The sequence below is a fragment of the Uranotaenia lowii genome, chromosome 2 (genome assembly GCF_029784155.1).
Source record: "Uranotaenia lowii strain MFRU-FL chromosome 2, ASM2978415v1, whole genome shotgun sequence".
Taxonomy (NCBI): domain Eukaryota; kingdom Metazoa; phylum Arthropoda; class Insecta; order Diptera; family Culicidae; genus Uranotaenia; species Uranotaenia lowii.
Window position 1 is genome coordinate 84,233,979 of NC_073692.1, and position 27,714 is coordinate 84,261,692.

General features: G+C 30.7%; 1 protein-coding gene across 1 annotated transcript; it reads right to left on the reverse strand.

The window, feature by feature from the left end:
• Window positions 1-17,315: 17,315 nt before the first annotated feature.
• Window positions 17,316-24,808, reverse strand: LOC129747702 (shematrin-like protein 2). The gene is made up of 2 exons (XM_055742020.1): window positions 24,658-24,808; window positions 17,316-17,921 (listed from the first exon to the last, which is right to left on the reverse strand). Exon 2 carries the CDS (start codon window positions 17,912-17,914, stop codon window positions 17,393-17,395), a length of 522 nt encoding a protein of 173 aa, XP_055597995.1. The 5' UTR covers window positions 17,915-17,921; window positions 24,658-24,808; the 3' UTR covers window positions 17,316-17,392.
• Window positions 24,809-27,714: the final 2,906 nt, after the last annotated feature.

Genomic DNA, 27,714 nt, shown 5'->3' on the forward strand with positions numbered 1-27,714 from the left:
AATGACAAAAATGACAAAAATGACAAAAATGACAAAAATGACAAAAATGACAAAAATGACAAAAATGACAAAAATGACAAAAATGACAAAAATGACAAAAATGACAAAAATGACAAAAATGACAAAAATGACAAAAATGACAAAAATGACAAAAATGACAAAAATGACAAAAATGACAAAAATGACAAAAATGACAAAAATGACAAAAATGACAAAAATGACAAAAATGACAAAAATGACAAAAATGACAAAAATGACAAAAATGACAAAAATGACAAAAATGACAAAAATGACAAAAATGACAAAAATGACAAAAATGACAAAAATGACAAAAATGACAAAAATGACAAAAATGACAAAAATGGCAAAAATGACAAAAATGACAAAAATGACAAAAGTGACAAAAGTGACAAAAGTGACAAAAATGACAGAAATGACAAAAATGACAAAAATGACAAAAATGACAAAAATGACAAAAATGACAAAAATGACAAAAATGACAAAAATGACAAAAATGACAAAAATGACAAAAATGACAAAAATGACAAAAATGACAAAAATGACAAAAATGACAAAAATGACAAAAATGACAAAAATGACAAAAATGACAAAAATGACAAAAATTACAAAAATGACAAAAATGACAAAAATGACAAAAATGACAAAAATGACAAAAATGACAAAAATGACAAAAATGACAAAAATGACAAAAATGACAAAAATGACAAAAATGACAAAAATGACAAAAATGACAAAAATGACAAAAATGACAAAAATGACAAAAATGACAAAAATGACAAAAATGACAAAAATGACAAAAATGACAAAAATGACAAAAATGACAAAAATGACAAAAATGACAAAAATGACAAAAATGACAAAAATGACAAAAATGACAAAAATGACAAAAATGACAAAAATGACAAAAATGACAAAAATGACAAAAATGACAAAAATGGCAAAAATGACAAAAATGACAAAAGTGACAAAAGTGACAAAAGTGACAAAAATGACAAAAATGACAAAAATGACAAAAAAGACAAAAATGACAAAAATGACAAAAATGACAAAAATGACAAAAATGACAAAAATGACAAAAATGACAAAAATGACAAAAATGACAAAAATGACAAAAATGACAAAAATGACAAAAATGACAAAAATGACAAAAATGACAAAAATGACAAAAATGACAAAAATGACAAAAATGACAAAAATGACAAAAATGACAAAAATGACAAAAATGACAAAAATGACAAAAATGACAAAAATGACAAAAATGACAAAAATGACAAAAATGACAAAAATGATAAAAATGACAAAAATGACAAAAATGACAAAAATGACAAAAATGACAAAAATGACAAAAATGACAAAAATGACAAAAATGACAAAAATGACAAAAATGACAAAAATGACAAAAATGACAAAAATGACAAAAATGACAAAAATGACAAAAATGACAAAAATGACAAAAATGACAAAAATGACAAAAATGACAAAAATGACAAAAATGACAAAAATGACAAAAATGACAAAAATGACAAAAATGACAAAAATGACAAAAATGACAAAAATGACAAAAATGACAAAAATGACAAAAATGACAAAAATGACAAAAATGACAAAAATGACAAAAATGACAAAAATGACAAAAATGACAAAAATGACAAAAATGACAAAAATGACAAAAATGACAAAAATGACAAAAATGACAAAAATGACAAAAATGACAAAAATGACAAAAATGACAAAAATGACAAAAATGACAAAAATGACAAAAATGACAAAAATGACAAAAATGACAAAAATGACAAAAATGACAAAAATGACAAAAATGACAAAAATGACAAAAATGACAAAAATGACAAAAATGACAAAAATGACAAAAATGACAAAAATGACAAAAATGACAAAAATGACAAAAATGACAAAAATGACAAAAATGACAAAAATGACAAAAATGACAAAAATGACAAAAATGACAAAAATGACAAAAATGACAAAAATGACAAAAATGACAAAAATGACAAAAATGACAAAAATGACAAAAATGACAAAAATGACAAAAATGACAAAAATGACAAAAATGACAAAAATGACAAAAATGACAAAAATGACAAAAATGACAAAAATGACAAAAATGACAAAAATGACAAAAATGACAAAAATGACAAAAATGACAAAAATGACAAAAATGACAAAAATGACAAAAATTTCAAAAATGACAAAAATGACAAAAATGACAAAAATGACAAAAATGACAAAAATGTTAAAAATGACAAAAATGACAAAAATGACAAAAATGACAAAAATGACAAAAATGACAAAAATGACAAAAATGACAAAAATGACAAAAATGACAAAAATGACAAAAATGACAAAAATGACAAAAATGACAAAAATGACAAAAATGACAAAAATGACAAAAATGACAAAAATGACAAAAATGACAAAAATGACAAAAATGACAAAAATGACAAAAATGACAAAAATGACAAAAATGACAAAAATGACAAAAATGACAAAAATGACAAAAATGACAAAAATGACAAAAATGACAAAAATGACAAAAATGACAAAAATGACAAAAATGACAAAAATGACAAAAATGACAAAAATGACAAAAATGACAAAAATGACAAAAATGACAAAAATGACAAAAATGACAAAAATGACAAAAATGACAAAAATGACAAAAATGACAAAAATGACAAAAATGACAAAAATGACAAAAATGACAAAAATGACAAAAATGACAAAAATGACAAAAATGACAAAAATGACAAAAATGACAAAAATGACAAAAATGACAAAAATGACAAAAATGACAAAAATGACAAAAATGACAAAAATGACAAAAATGACAAAAATGACAAAAATGACAAAAATGACAAAAATGACAAAAATGACAAAAATGACAAAAATGACAAAAATGACAAAAATGACAAAAATGACAAAAATGACAAAAATGACAAAAATGACAAAAATGACAAAAATGACAAAAATGACAAAAATGACAAAAATGACAAAAATGACAAAAATGACAAAAATGACAAAAATGACAAAAATGACAAAAATGACAAAAATGACAAAAATGACAAAAATGACAAAAATGACAAAAATGACAAAAATGACAAAAATGACAAAAATGACAAAAATGACAAAAATGACAAAAATGACAAAAATGACAAAAATGACAAAAATGACAAAAATGACAAAAATGACAAAAATGACAAAAATGACAAAAATGACAAAAATGACAAAAATGACAAAAATGACAAAAATGACAAAAATGACAAAAATGACAAAAATGACAAAAATGACAAAAATGACAAAAATGACAAAAATGACAAAAATGACAAAAATGACAAAAATGACAAAAATGACAAAAATGACAAAAATGACAAAAATGACAAAAATGACAAAAATGACAAAAATGACAAAAATGACAAAAATGACAAAAATGACAAAAATGACAAAAATGACAAAAATGACAAAAATGACAAAAATGACAAAAATGACAAAAATGACAAAAATGACAAAAATGACAAAAATGACAAAAATGACAAAAATGACAAAAATGACAAAAATGACAAAAATGACAAAAATGACAAAAATGACAAAAATGACAAAAATGACAAAAATGACAAAAATGACAAAAATGACAAAAATGACAAAAATGACAAAAATGACAAAAATGACAAAAATGACAAAAATGACAAAAATGACAAAAATGACAAAAATGACAAAAATGACAAAAATGACAAAAATGACAAAAATGACAAAAATGACAAAAATGACAAAAATGACAAAAATGACAAAAATGACAAAAATGACAAAAATGACAAAAATGACAAAAATGACAAAAATGACAAAAATGACAAAAATGACAAAAATGACAAAAATGACAAAAATGACAAAAATGACAAAAATGACAAAAATGACAAAAATGACAAAAATGACAAAAATGACAAAAATGACAAAAATGACAAAAATGACAAAAATGACAAAAATGACAAAAATGACAAAAATGACAAAAATGACAAAAATGACAAAAATGACAAAAATGACAAAAATGACAAAAATGACAAAAATGACAAAAATGACAAAAATGACAAAAATGACAAAAATGACAAAAATGACAAAAATGACAAAAATGACAAAAATGACAAAAATGACAAAAATGACAAAAATGACAAAAATGACAAAAATGACAAAAATGACAAAAATGACAAAAATGACAAAAATGACAAAAATGACAAAAATGACAAAAATGACAAAAATGACAAAAATGACAAAAATGACAAAAATGACAAAAATGACAAAAATGACAAAAATGACAAAAATGACAAAAATGACAAAAATGACAAAAATGACAAAAATGACAAAAATGACAAAAATGACAAAAATGACAAAAATGACAAAAATGACAAAAATGACAAAAATGACAAAAATGACAAAAATGACAAAAATGACAAAAATGACAAAAATGACAAAAATGACAAAAATGACAAAAATGACAAAAATGACAAAAATGACAAAAATGACAAAAATGACAAAAATGACAAAAATGACAAAAATGACAAAAATGACAAAAATGACAAAAATGACAAAAATGACAAAAATGACAAAAATGACAAAAATGACAAAAATGACAAAAATGACAAAAATGACAAAAATGACAAAAATGACAAAAATGACAAAAATGACAAAAATGACAAAAATGACAAAAATGACAAAAATGACAAAAATGACAAAAATGACAAAAATGACAAAAATGACAAAAATGACAAAAATGACAAAAATGACAAAAATGACAAAAATGACAAAAATGACAAAAATGACAAAAATGACAAAAATGACAAAAATGACAAAAATGACAAAAATGACAAAAATGACAAAAATGACAAAAATGACAAAAATGACAAAAATGACAAAAATGACAAAAATGACAAAAATGACAAAAATGACAAAAATGACAAAAATGACAAAAATGACAAAAATGACAAAAATGACAAAAATGACAAAAATGACAAAAATGACAAAAATGACAAAAATGACAAAAATGACAAAAATGACAAAAATGACAAAAATGACAAAAATGACAAAAATGACAAAAATGACAAAAATGACAAAAATGACAAAAATGACAAAAATGACAAAAATGACAAAAATGACAAAAATGACAAAAATGACAAAAATGACAAAAATGACAAAAATGACAAAAATGACAAAAATGACAAAAATGACAAAAATGACAAAAATGACAAAAATGACAAAAATGACAAAAATGACAAAAATGACAAAAATGACAAAAATGACAAAAATGACAAAAATGACAAAAATGACAAAAATGACAAAAATGACAAAAATGACAAAAATGACAAAAATGACAAAAATGACAAAAATGACAAAAATGACAAAAATGACAAAAATGACAAAAATGACAAAAATGACAAAAATGACAAAAATGACAAAAATGACAAAAATGACAAAAATGACAAAAATGACAAAAATGACAAAAATGACAAAAATGACAAAAATGACAAAAATGACAAAAATGACAAAAATGACAAAAATGACAAAAATGACAAAAATGACAAAAATGACAAAAATGACAAAAATGACAAAAATGACAAAAATGACAAAAATGACAAAAATGACAAAAATGACAAAAATGACAAAAATGACAAAAATGACAAAAATGACAAAAATGACAAAAATGACAAAAATGACAAAAATGACAAAAATGACAAAAATGACAAAAATGACAAAAATGACAAAAATGACAAAAATGACAAAAATGACAAAAATGACAAAAATGACAAAAATGACAAAAATGACAAAAATGACAAAAATGACAAAAATGACAAAAATGACAAAAATGACAAAAATGACAAAAATGACAAAAATGACAAAAATGACAAAAATGACAAAAATGACAAAAATGACAAAAATGACAAAAATGACAAAAATGACAAAAATGACAAAAATGACAAAAATGACAAAAATGACAAAAATGACAAAAATGACAAAAATGACAAAAATGACAAAAATGACAAAAATGACAAAAATGACAAAAATGACAAAAATGACAAAAATGACAAAAATGACAAAAAAAAAATGACAAAAATGACAAAAATGACAAAAATGACAAAAATGACAAAAATGACAAAAATGACAAAAATGACAAAAATGACAAAAATGACAAAAATGACAAAAATGACAAAAATGACAAAAATGACAAAAATGACAAAAATGACAAAAATGACAAAAATGACAAAAATGACAAAAATGACAAAAATGACAAAAATGACAAAAATGACAAAAATGACAAAAATGACAAAAATGACAAAAATGACAAAAATGACAAAAATGACAAAAATGACAAAAATGACAAAAATGACAAAAATGACAAAAATGACAAAAATGACAAAAATGACAAAAATGACAAAAATGACAAAAATGACAAAAATGACAAAAATGACAAAAATGACAAAAATGACAAAAATGACAAAAATGACAAAAATGACAAAAATGACAAAAATGACAAAAATGACAAAAATGACAAAAATGACAAAAATGACAAAAATGACAAAAATGACAAAAATGACAAAAATGACAAAAATGACAAAAATGACAAAAATGACAAAAATGACAAAAATGACAAAAATGACAAAAATGACAAAAATGACAAAAATGACAAAAATGACAAAAATGACAAAAATGACAAAAATGACAAAAATGACAAAAATGACAAAAATGACAAAAATGACAAAAATGACAAAAATGACAAAAATGACAAAAATGACAAAAATGACAAAAATGACAAAAATGACAAAAATGACAAAAATGACAAAAATGACAAAAATGACAAAAATGACAAAAATGACAAAAATGACAAAAATGACAAAAATGACAAAAATGACAAAAATGACAAAAATGACAAAAATGACAAAAATGACAAAAATGACAAAAATGACAAAAATGACAAAAATGACAAAAATGACAAAAATGACAAAAATGACAAAAATGACAAAAATGACAAAAATGACAAAAATGACAAAAATGACAAAAATGACAAAAATGACAAAAATGACAAAAATGACAAAAATGACAAAAATGACAAAAATGACAAAAATGACAAAAATGACAAAAATGACAAAAATGACAAAAATGACAAAAATGACAAAAATGACAAAAATGACAAAAATGACAAAAATGACAAAAATGACAAAAATGACAAAAATGACAAAAATGACAAAAATGACAAAAATGACAAAAATGACAAAAATGACAAAAATGACAAAAATGACAAAAATGACAAAAATGACAAAAATGACAAAAATGACAAAAATGACAAAAATGACAAAAATGACAAAAATGACAAAAATGACAAAAATGACAAAAATGACAAAAATGACAAAAATGACAAAAATGACAAAAATGACAAAAATGACAAAAATGACAAAAATGACAAAAATGACAAAAATGACAAAAATGACAAAAATGACAAAAATGACAAAAATGACAAAAATGACAAAAATGACAAAAATGACAAAAATGACAAAAATGACAAAAATGACAAAAATGACAAAAATGACAAAAATGACAAAAATGACAAAAATGACAAAAATGACAAAAATGACAAAAATGACAAAAATGACAAAAATGACAAAAATGACAAAAATGACAAAAATGACAAAAATGACAAAAATGACAAAAATGACAAAAATGACAAAAATGACAAAAATGACAAAAATGACAAAAATGACAAAAATGACAAAAATGACAAAAATGACAAAAATGACAAAAATGACAAAAATGACAAAAATGACAAAAATGACAAAAATGACAAAAATGACAAAAATGACAAAAATGACAAAAAACACAAAAATTGATCAATTTTAATATCTCATTTTTACACGATAATTTCACTTTTGTCTTCGTTTACAACGTCCACGAAGTTATGACTTGTAAATTCTTGGAAACTTATCAACAACAACTTTCGCTTATTCCATTCAGCTGTTCTGGAAACCTCGATAGCTCTGTTGCGCACTTGATACTGCTGCATTTCGATTTTCTTTGATGAAAACATTCTAACCCTTGAAAAAATTATGCTGGAACCAAATGAATCTCAATACGAGCGCTAATAGAACGAACCAACAAAAACAAATCTTTTTGCAGAAGGTTCTAATTCGAGTTCCGTGAGCACTTGCGAATTAGAGCAATCAATAGGGGTTTTTATGGTTGAGTCCGGTTTTCACAAATTCTTAAATAATTTACCAGACAGTTCTAAATAATCTGCTGAAAATCACTCAAACGGAACAAATTTGCGAATATTTTCCAACCATGCGTGTGAATATTTGCCGAACGATCAATGATTCACTTTAAATACAATCAAAATAATAAACACACATTTTAAACCTCAGAATGACAAATTCGTTCAATAATGTTTTTCTTTTTTTTTAATACATATTCTTAAATTAAAAAAGATCAAATTGACATGAAATTCTTATTGAATTTATAAGGAAATACTATTTTTAAGAAAATAGCACCGAGAAAATAAATTTTGGGTCATATATCATCCTAACCCTGAAGAGCTCTCGGAAAATGATTGCCATTCTAATATTCTAAATTCGATTTAAAATGTCTTGCAAACCACACTCAGAACTGTTATCATTTTTTTTAATTAAGCCTACGTGATTTTTGTAGCAAATTCATTCATTTATTGCACCACTGATTCGCATACAGTTTTAAAGACTCTAAATTACTTTCATTTAGCTAAACGTATTCAAAATGCTACATATTTTATGATAAGACTTCTACCGGTTGAAAAAGTCTGTACATACACAATTTAAAAATTTTTTATCAACATTTCCTCCAACAGCATTATCAAATTTTCTTAAATGACTTTAAAACAATCAGTTTTTGATATTCATATTTCATAGTTTCATAGAATTTCTGCAGAACTAGTCTGACTATAAAAATTACGACTTAGATTTCATCTAAAAAGACTGCATAGATTCAACAAAGTCTATCTTTAAATCTGTCGAATCTTGACTCAAATTGGGAACCAAGCTAAAAACCACTGTAAAATTTGTTGGATAATGAAGAACAATCACTCAGCTGCAACTACCTATGGAACGAGACTTATTTCACGAGCGAATCGTTACAGCACAATTTTCCATTCTTGATAGAATTTCGTCATCCAATCGATAATCAGAAGAAAACATCCCTGGCAATCTATTTAAACTCTACTTTGAAAAGCAATCAGAAACAGTCCCAACCAGACTTCTAATTGGTCAAGTTACATTGTTGATACCGTTTTAAAAAAAACACCGCATCGACACACCCCTGGAGACGATTTGCCATATATAACGACACCCGAGGATTGCAATCTCTTAAGTCATAGGAACGCGAACAGCAAATTAGCAACTCAGTGCGAGAAGCTTCTTGTCTAAAACTGTAAAACTTCCTAGTTCAATTCTATTTTCCATTAAAATGGTGCGATTAGTTACCGTAGTGCGGTTGATTACTCTGGTTGTTTTGCTGATGGTGCTAACGCAGATCAGTACGGTGGATTCGAGACCTCAAGCGGTGAACCAAACGGTGGCTCCAGCAGCGACTCCAGCAGTGGCTCCAGCAGTGGGTCCAGCTGTGGCCCCAGTAGTGACTCAAGTGACAGGACCTCCCAGCCAGAATTCGATTTCTCCACAGCCGGAAGTGAGGGTGCCGAAGAAGAAGAGGTTTTTCCCCTGCCCACCGGCCATTATTGGATGAGTTGATGAGAAACTGTTGTATTCAAAGTGATGTGCCATTAGTTTTGAATATTTAGTCACCATAAGAAATCATTATTTATCAAAGTTATTTATAGTTAAATTATTGGAATGGCAGAAATTCAGCTAAGCCTATATATGTATGTGTTTGAGAAATAAATTGGACCTCCTAAATTAATTTGAAACTAAATACTTGTTCTTATTTGTATCGAATATTAGAATTGTAACGTAAACAACACGATTTACAAAAAAAATGTTATTCCTATACGTAATGCCATTGGACCAGAAATTTGAAACTTAGAGATCAAATCAACTTGTTGTTGTTGAAAAAACGCATGTAATTTTCATAGAAGTAGTTAAATTTGTTTTTTTTTATAGATACAGAGGCCTTTTTTGCTGTTTTATTGGTTTGTGCCCAGAGGTTTCAAATTTGCTCCAGAATTCCATCAAATAATGTATTTTAATAAGGGTCGTTGAAACATTACGTAACGCAAATTTCGATCGAATTCCACCCCTCCTCCCCGCTACGAATCACATGCTTCTCAGATTTACTATCCTGCTAGTGACATAAATTGTCATAGAATTGATTCGAGTAGTTTGTTTTACAAATTTATTTCTCTAAAAAACAAAAAAAAATGTTAATCTTTCAATTTATACTCATGAAAACAGTTTGACAAACTGTTGTCAAAGGAGAACCTTAAAAACATTTGCAAGTCTGCAAATGGATATATTTTGCAAAAAATTATCAATTTGGCAGCTTTAAAAATCCTTGCGTCATGTTTTTTTCGATCTATAAAAATGATTGGCAGTTAGGCCATTCTGGATTGATTGTTTATAGATAAAATATCCTTAAGAAGGTAGAAGAGATGAAACACAAAACTCCGTCTAAAGACGGAGTTGCGAAAGAACGACAACAATTCGAAAAATATGTACCGTCAACTGGGGCATCATGCAACACTTTTCAACTTCGATGGCTTTTAAAAACTCAATGTAAACAGAGATTCATAACGCCTGTACATCAAAATTTTAAAGCTTAATGGGACATAAAATTGACGTGTTGTGGAGGATAGAGATGAATTTGAGATAACGATAATAAAATAAAACGATACTTATATCAGAATTACATAACATCATTAAAATCATTTTATAAAAATAATAATTGTTGAGATGGTTATATAATAACGTTTAATTTAGCATTCCGTTTCTATCGTGCATACTGTGTGAAAACACTGTAGAGTGCATATGCAGGGGAAAAGTTAGTTAATTTGCGGCTATTGGTAAAAACGTTCAGTTGTGATTTTCAGATTGTGATTTAATAAAAACAAAGTTAAGAGGAAATTACAAACAAACTCAACCGGCGAATTCGACAGCAGTCAGCAAAATTATGGGTTTCACCAGTTATTTTTAAATTTACATAAACACGCGATTTTCACCCTTCTAAGAAAAAGGGGTAAGTTGCAACAAAAATTGTTTCTAATGAAAAATCAAATAAAAACGTTTGAAAATGTATAGTTTTAGATATATTTGTGATGTCATGACGCATACAGGGTTAGTTCGAATTAAATTTTACAATTTATCTGTCAAAAATATTTTTAAAGAAAAGCATAAGGGCCTACAAACATTTAGGTATAAAAAATTCCACAACAAAATTTACTAGGTTTCTGAAATATATATAGAAAGTGAATCTTTGATTTGCATTATGATGCATTTAAGCCCAGACTGGTAATTGAATTTTAAAATATTTGTTTAAAAAAATGTGGTGATTGTCCGAAAAATGTTTTTACACAAACATTGTTGGCAAAGAATAATAAAAGCAAAAACCCCATTCCAAGCGCCCCTCATCTGGAGAACCGATTTTTATTTTTCATTATTCAAAAATAGTTTGCCCAGCATTCATCAGGTTGTTCCTTGAGCTTCATTTTCCATCGAAAGATATTCAGTTACCTTTTTCTAGAATTGACGATGTTGTCGTTGAAAATTAAAAATTTTGGTATGAAAATAAACTAATTTTAAGGTTTATTCTTTATTTCAAACATAATTTTGTCAAAAATCTAGCTATATAAATTTTTTTTTTCAAAGTGATTGTCAAAAAACCATTTTTTAAGCATAATATTAGATTAAGAATAATCACAGAAAATTCACGCTGTAGGATAGGTAATACAGGTATCTATTTTTAAGCGTTGTGACGTCACAAAAACTATACTGTTTTTTAGTTCATGATTCCTTTAAACCTGACCATAAACCGACCGCTTTGCAAAACCGTGCTTTAAAAGAATGGCGCGTTGTGACGTCAAGAAACTGAATCGCTCTATAATAAATTTAAATCAACATTTGAAAAATCAAAAACAGCAATTTGTAAGTTGTAATAGAACGATACTTTTCTGAAATTTTTATAAAATTTGATCGAATAGAAGAGCAGAAAAATGCGGTTTTGTAAAAAATAAAAAACGAAAAGTGGAAAAAGTGGCGAGTTGTGACGTCACGATTTCTTTTGCTTATATTTTGATAACCATTAGTTCAATAAAAATACTTTTGATTTCATATTGTAGCGAATTGAATTCTGAACTTAGATGTATAATTTTTTTCGATGTGCGATATGAACTGTAAAATCTACAAACAAATTACCAAAAAAATTGTTTCATTCGTTGTGACGTCACGCTGGAATGGGTCAGTTTAAGGTTTGATGGTGATACCATTAAGCCAATCCGTCATACTGGGTACAGTTTTAAAAGGCATCGAAAAATGTAAAAATTTTCTACATCTATTGATTGGTATTTTAAATTTTTTATGAGAATCAAAAACTTTAAACAACTATCTCACGGTATGAGAAACTATGTCATCATGATTTTGTTATCATTTAATGACAACATTAGTACACTATATAAAAATAAAAATTGAAAAAGTGTTGTTGAAAAAGTTTGACGGCACATTATTAACTTTTCATATAAAAGTTGAAAATCTCTGTTCTTCAAAATGCAATGTTAACAAACACTATATAGAAATATAGCTAAGAGTCAGTGTACATATTTTTCAAAGTTGAGGAAAAATCAAGGGATTACAGTGGAGAGAGAATTCTTTGCATTTGTAATGGTACCTAATGATCAAAATTCCACAACTGCTTAACAAATTGCAACAATTTGCAACAATAAGCACAATTTCACTCTCTCCGAGCACCGGTTTCTCTCATTTTAACTTAAACCTACTAATTCTCTCTAACAAATTGACACAAATTCAATCTTTGGCTGCCAAATTTGTTTGATCATTGACGACGATTCTCCGTTTATTTCAGTCCCCTGGGAAAAATGGTTGAAGTGTGAAAAAACTACAACCGAAAAAGTACTGCAGTATTCATGATGGCAAGTTTCTTACCCATTTGGTTATGCAATGAAGGTAAAAAAATGTCAAATTTTATTCCTCATCTTAAATTTTTTTCGTGTAACATAAGTTGTGTTTAGTAATAAAATTAAGCTGCCGTGGATTTTCTGCAAAAAATAAATTTGGGTTCCAGAGGGTTAGGATTTGATGAAAAATAACATTCTAGGTACACTTATTTATCAATGAAATCATATAGTTATTTTTGCAACAAGTTGCAAATGAAGATTTTTTCAGCACTAGTCATAAACTTTTCCAAAAATGCTTGCCGAAAACAAATAATATTTGAACAATTTGGTAATTGCTGATATTGCCAAGAATTATTTTGTTTTTGTTCTTGATTCTTTTCACAAAATGTTAAAGTAAGTTTATCGATTATTTTCTAATAATATCCCTGATGATTGAGTTCGTTTACACCGCGTTTGAGCCATTTCGAGCCATCTCAAGCATTTATTAGAAGACCACCGAGTTCCTTGACCTTGACTCTCTATCATAATTTAAATGCAAACTCAGGTATTATTTCTGTATTTCGTTTAAGGATTTGGATTTGAAATCTAATATGGTTTTGAGAAGCAGTTTGAAATTGACTGTCATAAAATGCATCAAAACTCTGATTCTAATAAATAAAATTAATGATGAAATTCAAGTTGAGAAGAAGAATTTTGACATCAATTTAAAATATCTGAAAATAATCTGATTAAGAGGGGAACATTTTCCGTTTTAAGCAGTAGAATATTCCGTGAGATAATTTAAACCTCCCGGGAAAGAATACTTTTCATTACGTATTATTAATGAATAAACTAATTTATTAATGGCAAATACAAATTTCAAAAACCTTCATATACCGCAGCTAACAGAATTTAACCGATTGGAATCGGTTTTGAAAGCTCTCACTAGCCTAGACATGGAGGGTAGAATATTGAGTCTACTTTCAGGCGATTTTATATTAGCGTTATTTTTGCTCAAAACTATATTCAGAAAACTTGATCTTGAACTGAACTATCCGAGTTCAGTTAGGTACTAAATAACTTAAATTGATTATATTCATATGATAGGAAATCTATTTCAACAAATTCACAGCATGGAGTAGTTTTGAGAAATGACTTGTGGAAAATTAAATAAAAAAATCTAGCCTGATGTACCATTCAGATTTAACGGTCAGTCGGAGTTGAATTAGGAATTATTTTAACACTAACACTAATAAGTGGCAAACAGTAGATTTTTGCAGCATGAGTCGTACATTTATGCAACGAGGTTTTCCGAATTGGATAATTACGTCAAATTGCTAAAAAATTGAAATTTTGCAACGAGTTGCTTACATAATGTTTTGCAATACCGCAAAATACCACTCAGAATCAAGTTTTAAACTTGAAGAAACAGAGTGTGATTTTTCTTTAGAATGAAAACAGTGTCAAAAAGTAGCACTTTCCGACACCGTTTTGAAACAGTTTAAAAAAGAACTACTTTTCTACACTGTTTTTGGTAGGAAAAGCAGTCCTTTATTCAACCAAAGTGATTTTCGAAAAACGCATGTTTTAGTGTGGATTTGCAAAAAAGTTAATCATGCATCAAATTGCAAAAAGTTAATTTCTTCAGCATAACTCGCACATTCATGCAACGAGGCTCGCCGAGTTGGATAGTTACGACGAGTGATGGAAAAACGAGTTTTGCAACGAGCTGCATACAAAATTGATCCTGTATATAGGTCTTAGATTGTAAGTACATTTGCAAGCATAAAAACAGTGTCAAAGAAGCACTTTTCGATATTGTTTTCTGTGTCGAAAAACTCACTTTTCAGTACTGAATTGCATTAAATATATATTTAGTAGGTATTTCAGTATAATAACTATATTAACTATTTGGTTTTCCCATTATAATTTTAATCTTATAAAAATTCAAAAGAAAATGAAGCATAACTTCAGAAGTCGAAGATAATACAAAATTCATTTGAAAACAAAATTACAATTTTTAAATAAAGTTGCCTCCATATTTCATTAAGTAGCTCAACTTTTGAAAATGTAAGTTTGTCAAAAAATTCAAAATAAACACTCTAAGTAACTCATCAAAAATTATTAGATGAAGTTTCAGCCAGAGAATAGCAAGTTACAGCTTTTTGAGTTTAATTAATCGATTTTGGGCCTTTAAGTGCTTTGAGTGTTAAGAAAGCTAGCGCTTATTATACAGCATAGATCTTTTAAATTAATCAAAGCCTTTGAACTTTAAAAAATCAGCTATTTTTAATGAGTTTGGTAAGATCATAGGAAATATTATTACAAAGTAACATCAATATTCGCTTAGAATTAAAAAAAATAATTAAAAAAAAAATTTTATCCATCACTGTTCGGCAATAGTAGAAGAATATGCATATTTCATAGGAAGCATTTTTCAAACTTAAAAGCCCTCCTTTGTAAACATTGGAAAGTCGGGTTTGCTGAAAGTGTCTTGTAGACTAAGGTAGCCAGAATTCTTTCTGTATATATCCGGGCCGAACCTATCCGGCCTATTTTATATAAAAACCTGTCAAAATCCGGGCATTTGATTTCAAAATTGTCTACCGAAAATTCGAACAAATTTCGTCGAAACAAAGAAATTACTCAACAAAAATTAAGAAAAAATAATTGAAAAAAATTTCATTAAAAGTTATCGACACATTTTCAATCGTATTACGGCTTCGAAAAACCTTACATGATTACTACTTTAATAAAACTTGCTAAAAAAATTTCGTTTTGGAGACATAAATAAAAAAAACACATTTTTTTGGTTTGATTTGCCAAATAAAGAGAATAAATTCGGCCATTTTTCAATGGAACGCGGGCAACCGACCCAGGTTGGGCTGCTCCCAAGTTTTGTATTAAATATGCGAGCGCCCGGATAAAACCGGACGACCTAGAAACCTTGTTGTAGACCAGTCTTACTATTTATGTTTTTTATTTGTTTGGAATTTGGAATTTCAAATAAATCGATTTATAAAAATTGGAACATCTGCTTATCCACTAATCGAGATAAAAGAGAGGCTTTGAGGATCCAAACTCGTTTTCTATGTTGACAATTGTTTGCTTAGGTCTACATCAAGGTTTTTTTTGTGAAATAAAATTGATTCATTTTCAGCGAAAACTCATATATTTTATTCAAATCATTAAAAATCTTTACACAAGTCTCACTTTCTTCCAATAATTATCGCCGGAGGGGCCAGCACCGGCGGGGGAGCCACGATGACCGGAGAATCGTAGTAAACATAAGACCTCGGGTAGTAGAAGGCCGGATATCCGAAACCAAACCGTCGATACCATCCATGATGGGGTGAAGGGGCCGATTCGCTAGAATCGAAGGAAATAATTGCCATCAGCAACAGCAAAACAGTTAACTTCGTTACATTGAAAAATGAACACTTCATTTTTGGTGAAGCAAAACTTTGAATTTATTCTTTTGAACTTGAAGTAGATTACAACTTGAAACGATGATGGAGATATACTGAATCACAAAATCTCTAATCTGTTATGACTGAGCATCCGATGTGATTCAAAATGTCTTGGTTGAATGGAAGTGCTAATTTTATCAAAATGTGTTTGAAGTTGGGGTTGTTCCATTTTTTTTATCTTCATTTAGAGCAAATTCACTGGTGTTGGGAAAAAATGGTAGAAATTTGGACATTTTGAAAATTTTACCATGCAATAATGTTTTCAAGATCTTGAAGCGTTGTATTTTTTTACAACACTGTTTCTATTTCAGCCGTATATGATAGAAATATTGCTATTTTTGCATCACAGCATGCGAAAATACAACACGTGTTATAAAAAATGAGAAGGCCACAGATATTGAAAATGTTTTTGCATGGCAAAATTTTCAAAACGTGCCGTAAGTGTCAAAATTTCTACCACTTGTTCCCAACACCAGTGAACTTGCTCTTATCAATTTAGAAGAATGTTGGAAGTTAGTTTGATGTTCGAACAACTTTAATCTAGCAATCTGTTTGAGGAAATTCGTTTATCAGAAGTCAATCTTTACCACATTTTATAGTTTTTTGAATTTTTGAAACACCGTAGCCCCTAGTACTTCTTATACCACTACGTTTAAATGTTGACGTTGATACTACTGTACGCTAGAATCTTTCGGATCTTTATTAAATTCCTAGGAAATTAATAGAAAATTCAACTTCTTTTCTTGAATTTGTTTTTTTTAATTTTATAAATAACTTATCACATTGGTTTCACTTTTCCTCGTGCATTCGCTCAAATGATTTATCCGTGATGGTGGTGATGATGATGACGGTGGCCATATCCGTGTCCATGTCCATAACCTCCATATCCGCCATATCCGTGATATCCGTAACCTCCATGATATCCACCGTATCCTCCATAACCACCATATCCGGGATAGCCACCATAGAATCCTGGTCCTCCGAATCCTCCACCGATCAGTCCCACACCGACTCCGATTCCTCCGAATCCAAATTGACGCTTGGCACGGGCAGCCTGTTCACCGGTAGCAGTTTCGTGATCAGCAACTTGAGCCAACTGGGCCGGATCGATAGCAGCTTCATCGACGACCGGGGCGTCCTGCTGGGCGACTTCCTGTTCCTGTTGTGGTTCGGCAGCGAGAGCGACTTCCTGTTCCGGCTGGGGTTGCTCATTGAGGGCAGCCGCTTGTTGGACTGGTTCCAGCTCTGACATCTGAACCAGAACTCCCTCCTGACCGCCCTGGGGGAATGCCACCGCAGATCCGGCCAATGCCACTAGCACCAGTAAGCAGGTTGGTTTCATTTTGAGTCTGCGAGGACAGAGAAGAATTAGAAGAGATCTGTGAGAACTGAATCATGATTTTCTTTTTCTCCAGAAAAGTTTTAGAAAATTCCATATTGACTTGACATTACTTTTAAACCGTTTTTGATTAATAATATATTCTCTGACTCTGGATAAGTTTACGATTAACATAAAAAACAACACGTTTTTAAGGACATTTAACGATTAATAAACTTTATACTTCATGCTAAAGACGAAAAAGATATTTGGTGGATAGGGTATAGGGTATAGGTATATAAAGCTATTCCAATTGTGGGTTTGTTCGTTTGTGTGTTTGTCTGCGATAGGCTCAGCCGTCTTAAGACCTAGAGAGCAGAAATTTAGTATGGATGCTGATTAGGACCAGGAATGACGAAAAATGTTATCAGATATTGGAATTGCATTGGATCGACACCGTAATTCAGTTTTATGGAACGAGAGTTTTTAAGGACGTTTTAATGATTCCTGATTTCAAATTCATTTCAGGCGAAAGAAAATTGGATCATCCTTACGTTAACTGTTCAATATTTTTTCATCTGAAAAAAACATCGTGCAAATGTTTCGTAATTATCATTCAAACACGAGTTATTCATCACATATTAAAAGTTGCAATTGAAACGGATTTCGTATGGGATCAGCTAGTGTGATATAGCGATCGATTATATACAACTCTAAGAAATTTGTGTTCAAAAGGCCTACATCGTCTTAACCCATTTAGGGCTTTACAGACTGGATAAATGTGGAAAACTTACCACATTTCAGACCAAATACGAGAGGTTTTTTCGCTTGACGCTAACAAAATGTTTCAAATGGCTTGATGAAACTTTGTTCCGTAAAATTAAACACAAAACTTTGGGTAACTCAAAAATACTAAATTTGTAGAACTTTATTGAGTAGATTCTGCGATGACAAGTTTTGGTGATTCCCGGCCACATAATGTGCTATGATTAACAATTAATTTCACAATTCAAATTACACTGAAGGTTTGTGATATACACAGTTAGAAAAATCCACGTAGATTTACATGCAACTGCATGGGTAGAAGGGAATCGCGTTATTACATGTACCAATACTGTTCGTTACATGTAAATTCCCAGTCCTATTGATATTGATAGTTTACTGTAGATTTACATGCTCAACCTCTTCTTTTTATGTTTTGTTTAAAGGAGTGTTTGAAAATAATAAACAAATCAGAGATGTTGATTATTAAAGAACCTTTATTCAGTTTGTTCGCATACACTTGAATTGACTTGACACAAATTTAATTGACACAAACGCCTGTTGGTGCTTTTCAATTCCCTCAGCGAAGGAAACGACGACAGGTGCCGGAAAAATTGAATCCATCGTAGTGATTTTCTGCAAAACAACAAATTAACAATTAATACAATTTGTAACACCCACATTTCCACACACATACCTTCATAAATAGAATTGCATTTAGTTTTCACGAACGTTACTGGCTGGAAATCTTGTACGCACCACCTCTCCAACTCGAACAGAAGCAAACAGCACACGAACAGGTGCAAAAGAGAACCCACGAACGTCGCCAAAGCTGAGATTTACATGATATCACACGAGAATTTCTTCGCAGTCGTCAAGATGCTATAGTCTTTTCCATATTCTATCGGCAACGATGCGAAAATGTGTAACGTAAATTTACATTTTTCTTTCTGTGTAGCTCAGTTGGCAAGACAATTGCCTCCTGAGCCGATGCCCGTAAGTTTAAGCCCAAGAGTAAGCATCAGAGACAGTTGTGCCGGATAAGTTTTTCAGTAGCTGTTTGCCAACTGCAACGTTGATATAAAGTCGCGATTGACATGAATATGGTAAAACGACTTTAATCGAAACAAAAAAAATTATAATGAGATATTCATGATGATTAAAGATGCACGATGCTATTCACGTTAAAAACCCAATTGAAAATTTAGCTTTGGAAAGTTGAAAAGAATTATAATCACTTGAATATCCTGTGTTATGCTTTTAAATCAATGAGTTTGGAAGAAAATCAAAGGGTTAGTTGCCCTACTTTGGACCCTTTAAACGATAGTTTATACAAACCCATGTTTTTCTCATATATAGATGAGTTTTATGTGATTTTCAAAAACCCATTCGTAGTTAATGGTCTCATCTGCAAGCTTCAATGAGAATTTTTATACTTGGTTTTGCCGTTTTTGATAGATTAACAAAGACATGGAAACTCAAAATTTCCTATTTTGAACCTACTGTTCCTGTTTTGGTACTGGACTTGTACCGTTTATTGGACCTAGATCTAAAATGCTGTGAAAAGATAGATTTCCCGAAAAAAACATCAAAAACCTCATTAAACATTTTAACGATACAAATAAAAACCTATATTTCTGTTATGAATATCTGAATTTTTTTCCGCAATAGCACATTTCGCAGAAGCATAAAAGTTTGAAGTTTTTTTGTTTTTACTTGTAGCTTATATACCTAAAGCAGAAAAAAGTGTTGAAACTGCTCAAAATAGGTTTCTAAATAAGCCCTTATGAAAATTTGCACCTTGATTGATCGATTAGTATTGAAAAAATTGACGTCATGTCTAAAAAGTGAACATCATGGCCGAAAGTGTCTTATTTTTGGACCCTATATCTATTTTCCGGGTTTTCCAAAGATTTTTTATTATTTGAAGAAAAATAGATAGAATGTATCTGATATCTGATAGATCTATCTGATATCTCTAAATGCTTCCAACAAATTGAGCTGTCTGTTCTACCACTAAAGAAAATGCACTTTTTTTTAAACTATAAAAATTTGATTAGATTAACTTTTTATGGCGGTATTATAGGAAGAATGTCCATTATTTGCATAGGAATGTCTTTAATTTATGCAAACGAAAAGAGTTATTTCTGATTTTCGGCATTTTAGGACTAAAGTAGGCTCTAGGTCCTAAGTAGGAGCACTCACCCTATCTTTGAAAATTTTAACTCTATTGTTTTGTTAGCTTTTTTGGTTGAATGATTTAACTGAATCAAAGCAATCGAAGCATTCCGTGGTTAAAATAATTTCAACGTATATCAGTACAGTTTAATATACTGCATTAGTATTCAGAATCAGTTTAACATTTTATAACCACAGTTGACATTTACAGACGAAAATTATGAAGAAATTTACGTCAAACCCCACAATCAGTATTCAAAATGAAATTAATTCAGAACCGATCTCTAGCATAAAGATTGAATTAGAAAAATCCATCATTTTTTTTATTAAATTCAGAATTATTACTCAAATTTCTGGGCAATATCAAATACTTGAATTCATGGCCGAAGGAACGGAGGGGGATGTTTGGGGGTTAACCTTTCCCTACCCCTATGAGGGTCGAAAATTCCCAGCGAAATGTTTTTTTCTAAACTAAAAATTTCAAATTTTTATCTAATTTTGATAAACGACCCAAATGATTCAAGAGTAACAATTTCGACTCAGTAGTAAACCAAAAACCATGAAAACTTATCCCAGATCAATAATTCTATTACAGTTTTTTTAAAATTTCCTCACTATAGTCCTAAATATAGATTTTGAATAAGATTGCAATAAGCTTTTCCGATTGCCTCAATTTTGCCGATCGTTTCACTTTATTTGCAACAGCAAACAAACATTTAAATTTAGCCATTCGAAGCAAATTTTATCAAAATTAACCAAAATTACCATTAACGAGTTTTGGAAGCATAAACTGTGATTTAAAATTGACTGAGGTATTCCTTCCAAAATAAAACAGTAGTTTTTCATCATAATTTTAATTGAATATTTTTTTCTTTGCGGATAACTATGAAAAAATCCGACTTTGCACGGCCCGGACACTAGCCGGAAAAATATCGGGAGAGCTTAGGCAATTATAAACATGAAAATTCTATGTCTGTGATCAGATTTCGGATTCTGAATCCAGTTTATAATAATTGAATTTCAGTTTATCATCATTGACACAAAATCCTGATTCAAGTCTTGGGTTTGCATTTCAAGCATAAACTAGCTGCATTTTCCATAATCGAAACTCATCATTTTTCGGAATATGAAGGAAAGTTCTCGTAATTACATACAAACAATTAAAAAGATTTGGATTTGAAATTTTTATTTTTAACTCTTATACGGAATCGAAACATAAGAAAGTTTCATAATGGTGATCTAGATGGTAGTGTCAGTATTCGCAATTTTTATTAAGATTCACAAGTTGAATTTCGAATAAATGATTGAAAAAAAAAACTCAGATTAACATCTAAAAATTCAGAATTCAAATAAGAGATTTTCCGTTAAAGGTTCTGATACATATAACGCCTTTTGGTTAGTAATTAATAGGAATTATCATCTCAAACAATTCGAATTTGCTCCTGAGACCAGAAGTAGGCTGTGGGCGAGGAAAGCGGACGAGTTTATTTTTTGACAGGAAAATTTGCTGCAATTTGTGATATATGTAAAATATTCAGAATCGGAATCTATTTGGTGGCTAAAGTCCAAGAAATGGAACCGTCCGGACTCTGGAATAGAGGCCCACCCAAATGAAAACCTACTAGTTAGCCTCGGTTCCTGCGAAGAAGCAAAGTTAGCAGTCTTCCCAACACCTCCTGATCCAGTCAAGCCGAGTTTCCAGAATTTTTTGCCGTAGTTGAAGCTATTTTTGCGTCCTGAATCATTTGTAATTATAGTGTCCCTTTGATTTGGTGAGCCCGTTCTGTATTATTTTTATTCTGTTTGTTTATTCATATTCTATTGAAAATTCATAACCAAAGCCGTATACAATCATATGAAGCGTTTGGCAGGGAACTCCACGCTTCATTCCTTCCTTGTTCCTGTATCTTTTGCGTTTATCATCACATGGTTGGCCTGGTCGTAGTAGTATCTGCAATGCATGTTCTATGTATCAGATACTATGTTGAAAAGAAAAATGAGGAACGCAAGTTTTTCATTTTCCAGGATGCATACAAGTTTTGGCCATGTTGATGTCAGAAGAAGAAGAAGAAGAAGAATTATCATATCAAACAATTCAAAAATAGTTTTCCAATTCGGAATTCAGTTTGAGCTTAGGTTCAAAAGGCAAGATTCAGGACTCGGAATAGAAAAAAATTAAAATTCAGATTCTTATTGAGCTAGAAGTTAAGTTTCATAATCACGATTAAAATATGAATGTGAGAATTTTATTTAGGATTCAAATAGCAGGAGTTCGTAGTTTCATAATTTTGATTCAGGATTCAAAGTAGCAATTTTATATTCCTTCAGAGTCAGTTTTGAATAACCAACCAAAAGATATCTCAAACATGAAATAAAGCTTGCATTCATTTTAAATATTTGGTTCTTTGAAAAACTTAGATTTCAATATTCAAAAAAATATCCACAAGATTCTAATTTTAAAAAAAATTAAATTATAATTTTTTTTTGAGAAAGATTTTGTAATTAATCCAGCTGGAAATTTTTTTTAATTGCTTTCATGGAAATAACAAAGTTTCATGCTAAAATTTCAAATTTTAATTGAATTTTCAATAGTAGAGAAAAGGTCTGAATTGGACCCAAGAACGATTACGTTTGTGGTTTGAAAGAGTTAGCTTTTTACTTGCTAACTCCAATAAATACTTGCAATAAGTTTTTATTAAAATGAAACCTTCAAGATCTCTTATTCATTTTCGATACCTTATCAAAAATTGGCTAGGACTTATTTTCGAAAGTAAGGATTCAAAATAAAGAACCCATTTTAAATATAGAATAACTGACTTGTTTGGCCGCAATAGATTTCATTTCACAGTTTATAAGAGTCAAACAAAGAGAATTCAAAAAGCTTGTATACTACCCTGGTTTTATTGCATACTTAAAGGCGCAATTTTCTAATTTTTAGATAAAAGCACTTTGTTGAGAACTTTTTATCAAATATTGAATAAATATCAATAATGTTTATCTTGCTTAGTTACGATAAACATAAATTTAACAGAAAAATATATCCTTGTGGACTCGAAGGTTCAAGTGAACAATTAACAAACATTTTAAAAAACTTTTCCTTGATTTGGGAAACATTTAAATGTGTTAAAAAATGGTCTTCAAATCACATTTTGTTAGAGTTTTTAAACAGTGTGCAAGAAACTCAAAAATTTTTTTTTTATATATATATATATAACACTTTTGCTTTGTTTTTGTTCTATTTGTAAGCTTTTCTAGAACATTTGATCTATGTGAGACATTCAAGTTTCGAAATAAAGCTGAGGAATTAATTATCCCTCGGGATGAAGTATCCTTGTTCTCTCCTATCTATGGAGAATTTATTTTGTGTTAACAAAATTAAATAAACTTTGGAACTTCTAGGATAAAAATTTTTTCTCATGAATTCAAAGTCTCGCCGCCTGGAATCACAGTTTAATCATTTGAAGTCAAATACATATACTTAAGTTCAACTTCAAAATATCTCAAAGAGATTTTCACTTTTCGACTTTACTCTTTCTGCTTTCGCATCAGTTTGTTGTTTGAACTCATATATTCATATATTCATACAAAATCACAATTGGTTCCTCAGTTCACTATCGTTTGAATATCTATTGGCTCTTGAACTGCCATTTGATATAATCCATCACAGATTGCAGATTTCCAAGTAAAGTATTCTAAACACTTTTTGGTCCGATATGAGCAAATCAGACAAAAATATCACTTCCGCTTCCATCCCACTCAAATGTTGTCAACCGGTTTTGACTTTATGATTGGTTTTATCTTATCATCACTAATCACTGGTCACCTACCTTTGAAACTAACTGACTAAAACTTCACTTCACAAATGCTTTGCCTTCTACCTCGTGACCTCTTCAAGATCCAATACTCAACTGTTGCTCTTCCCGACCGACCAGTCCGCTTTTATATTTCAAACATCAAGAATCAAGAGCAGCGGCCAATAAAACAGGAACCAACAATCAGCAGCCCCGGTCACCGGTTCTTGTTAATCTGCAAAGCCCCTCCAGCCAGCGCGCAAAAGGCAAAAGGAACTCCAGCCAGACGCGAAATCGAAAACAAATGCCACCACAACAACAACAGACTCGGGTATTTCCTCGTCCCACTTCCGTCAACAAATGTGGAGAGAAACTTTTCTAGAAGAAACCTATCAAAATTAAAATTAAAATCAAAATGCGAAAAAAAACCCTAAACGGGCAACTCTCTCACTGGATTTTTTTTTGCTTGTGTCTAGATCGCGTCCCATTTTGACCCACGTCGTCCGCGCCTGGGAGTTTGCGTATCTACCATCGATCAAGTCTTTTATGCGCGAGATGTATCTCCACATCTCCCATCATCATCATCACCATCATCGTCGTCGGCAGCCATCTTAAAGTTGCGGTACGGAACAATAAAACAAATCGTCAGCGTCTCTTAAGTGACACAGTCTGTCCCCTCGCCACGAAACAACCGATTCTATGCGTCATTCATTCATATTTCGACCAGAATCTTTTGTAAAAACACTATCCACGGCGTCGAAGCACTACCTGTTTGTTCGCACGTAAAGTATAGTAACAATTCAAACCGTATCCGCCATACAGTATAGTATTCAGCAGCCCCGCCAAAACCTGTTGGGGCGTTCGAGCATCTTTCACTCAACCGGTGTGGAGTTAAGCCATATACGTGGAAGTTCAATCACCAACGAGAATGATCAATCGACATAATTGGCTGAATTCGATGAATGGCTCCACGCTGTGCTTGGAGACAAATCGCGAGCTTAGACACTGGGCTTTTTCACACGGCCATAATGGCATGCTACAATGCCGCCTAAGTAGACAAACAAGAACCGGCACAGCTCTCACGCAACCTCTTCTGGTTCTTGGGGGTTTTCCCGAGGTCATTTCTGGGGAAAAAAAGTTCAATTTATGAAGCCGTTATTGGACGAAAACCACCGATTTAGAATACATTTGTTTCAAGCTTTATTGTTCGGGTGGCTACTTGTTTTCAGCGCAGCTGGATAGGGTAGGGTAAAGGTATTTTTAACCATCTATTTGTCAAGAATTTAAAAAAAAACTTTTTCTCAATTAATCTGAAAATCATCAAATTTGTATATCCTTGAAGCGTGTAATAAAAGGCATCATCTTTAGCATCAAGATTTGCATCATTTTCGGTATCAGCATCAGCATCAGCTTCCGGATCAATATCAGCACCAGCATCAAACATAAACAGAAGAATCAGCACAGCATCAAAAACAGCATCAATCTCAAAATAACAACAACCACCTTAAATATGCATAGCATTTAGTTTAGATGATTCACCAAGGAAAATTCAAACAGGTGCTGTTGTTGTTTTTCTTAACAACCTCTAGCCGTAAACAAGAGCCGAAATAGTCACCAGAAGATGGTGGAACGATCGATAGCATCATTGATTTTGATCTTCTTTCGTTATAAGTTTATGTGATACATGTCTGGCAAACAAGGTGAACTGATGGTTTTGTAAACAACACAAATCATCGAATCAAAATCTTCTACGATCTAGGGAAAAACCCGTCGCCCAAAGCTCTGACGCTTCTTAAGATTTTTTATATTTGTGAAAATGAAGGTTTTCCTCACTAAGGGGTACTACCCTTATTTGTAAAGCCAAAATAAGTGAAATGATTACTGTGTGGCGCACGAATGGATGAATGGATACATTCCCTCTGTGTGAATGGGTTAAATGCATACCGCGTCATCCCACATAAGCGTGCGGCGAGTCAGTCAGTCAGTCGGTCGGTGAGCAAACGAGCAAGCCGAGTAGTGCGTGCAGTTCCCGCTGCAGTTAGTGATCCGGTGGCCCCCTGGTGCTGCTACCGAGCTTCGGAGCTCCGGACAGGTCGGCACAATTACTAATTTTAAAATCTTTGTAACATTTTCCTATGCAGAAAATAAATTCTGTTGGTTGAAAAAATCTGGTATTATCTACGTGATTCAACAAAATTAAAACAGGCTTGTGATATAGCTCAGTTGACAGGTCAGTAGCTTCCTGAGCCGTATTCCGCGAGTTCGAGCCCAAGAGTAAACATCAAACACAATTGTATCGCATAAGTTTTTCAATGATTATCCGCCAACTGCTTCGTTCATGTCGCGAATGATATGAAGATGTTAAAACGACAATAAAGAAAACAAAAAAAAACAAAATCAACTAAGAATTTTTAAAGTAAAAAGTTTCGGTGGCTAACCTTACCTTACCTTCGACAACAATCATCAACAAATAACTCATGATTTTTGTTATCTCTGTTTTGAAAATTGGAAAAATTAGAATTGAATTCAGTTCAGTCTATAATAAACTATCAGGATTTTTCTGCACGAGACGTACCCAAAAAATCTGTGCTGTTTTATCTTAAACACTGGCAAAATCAGTGCATTCCTTGGATAAAAACAAACACACACATATAGGCCTAGTAAAAGCAGGGACCGAAAAAAAACACACTGTGCTGTGAACACTGTACGTGCAACACGAAATTTCATGTGCTGATACAAAAAAAAATGTGTGCAACACTTCATTGTAACACTACACAATTTGGGTGCCGTGCTGTACGAACACAGCACAGTTTTCAAATGTGTTGTGTTGGGAGACGGCACTGTGTTTTCGAAAAGCAACACAGTTTCCTAGTTTTCTTTTATATAATGTCAGAATCGGGAAAACGCGCGAAAAGTCTCCTCGGGCAGGATCTTTTCGCGCAAATAAAGTGGGTACGTGTAAGTTATGCGGACAAACATTGAAAAGCTTGAGAAACTGGGTGTTTGTTCGCCATTATACTACCAAACATAAACAATTTTCCAAAACACACGGTTTATTGAGTGCTGGAGATGAAGACAAACAACCGGAAAAGT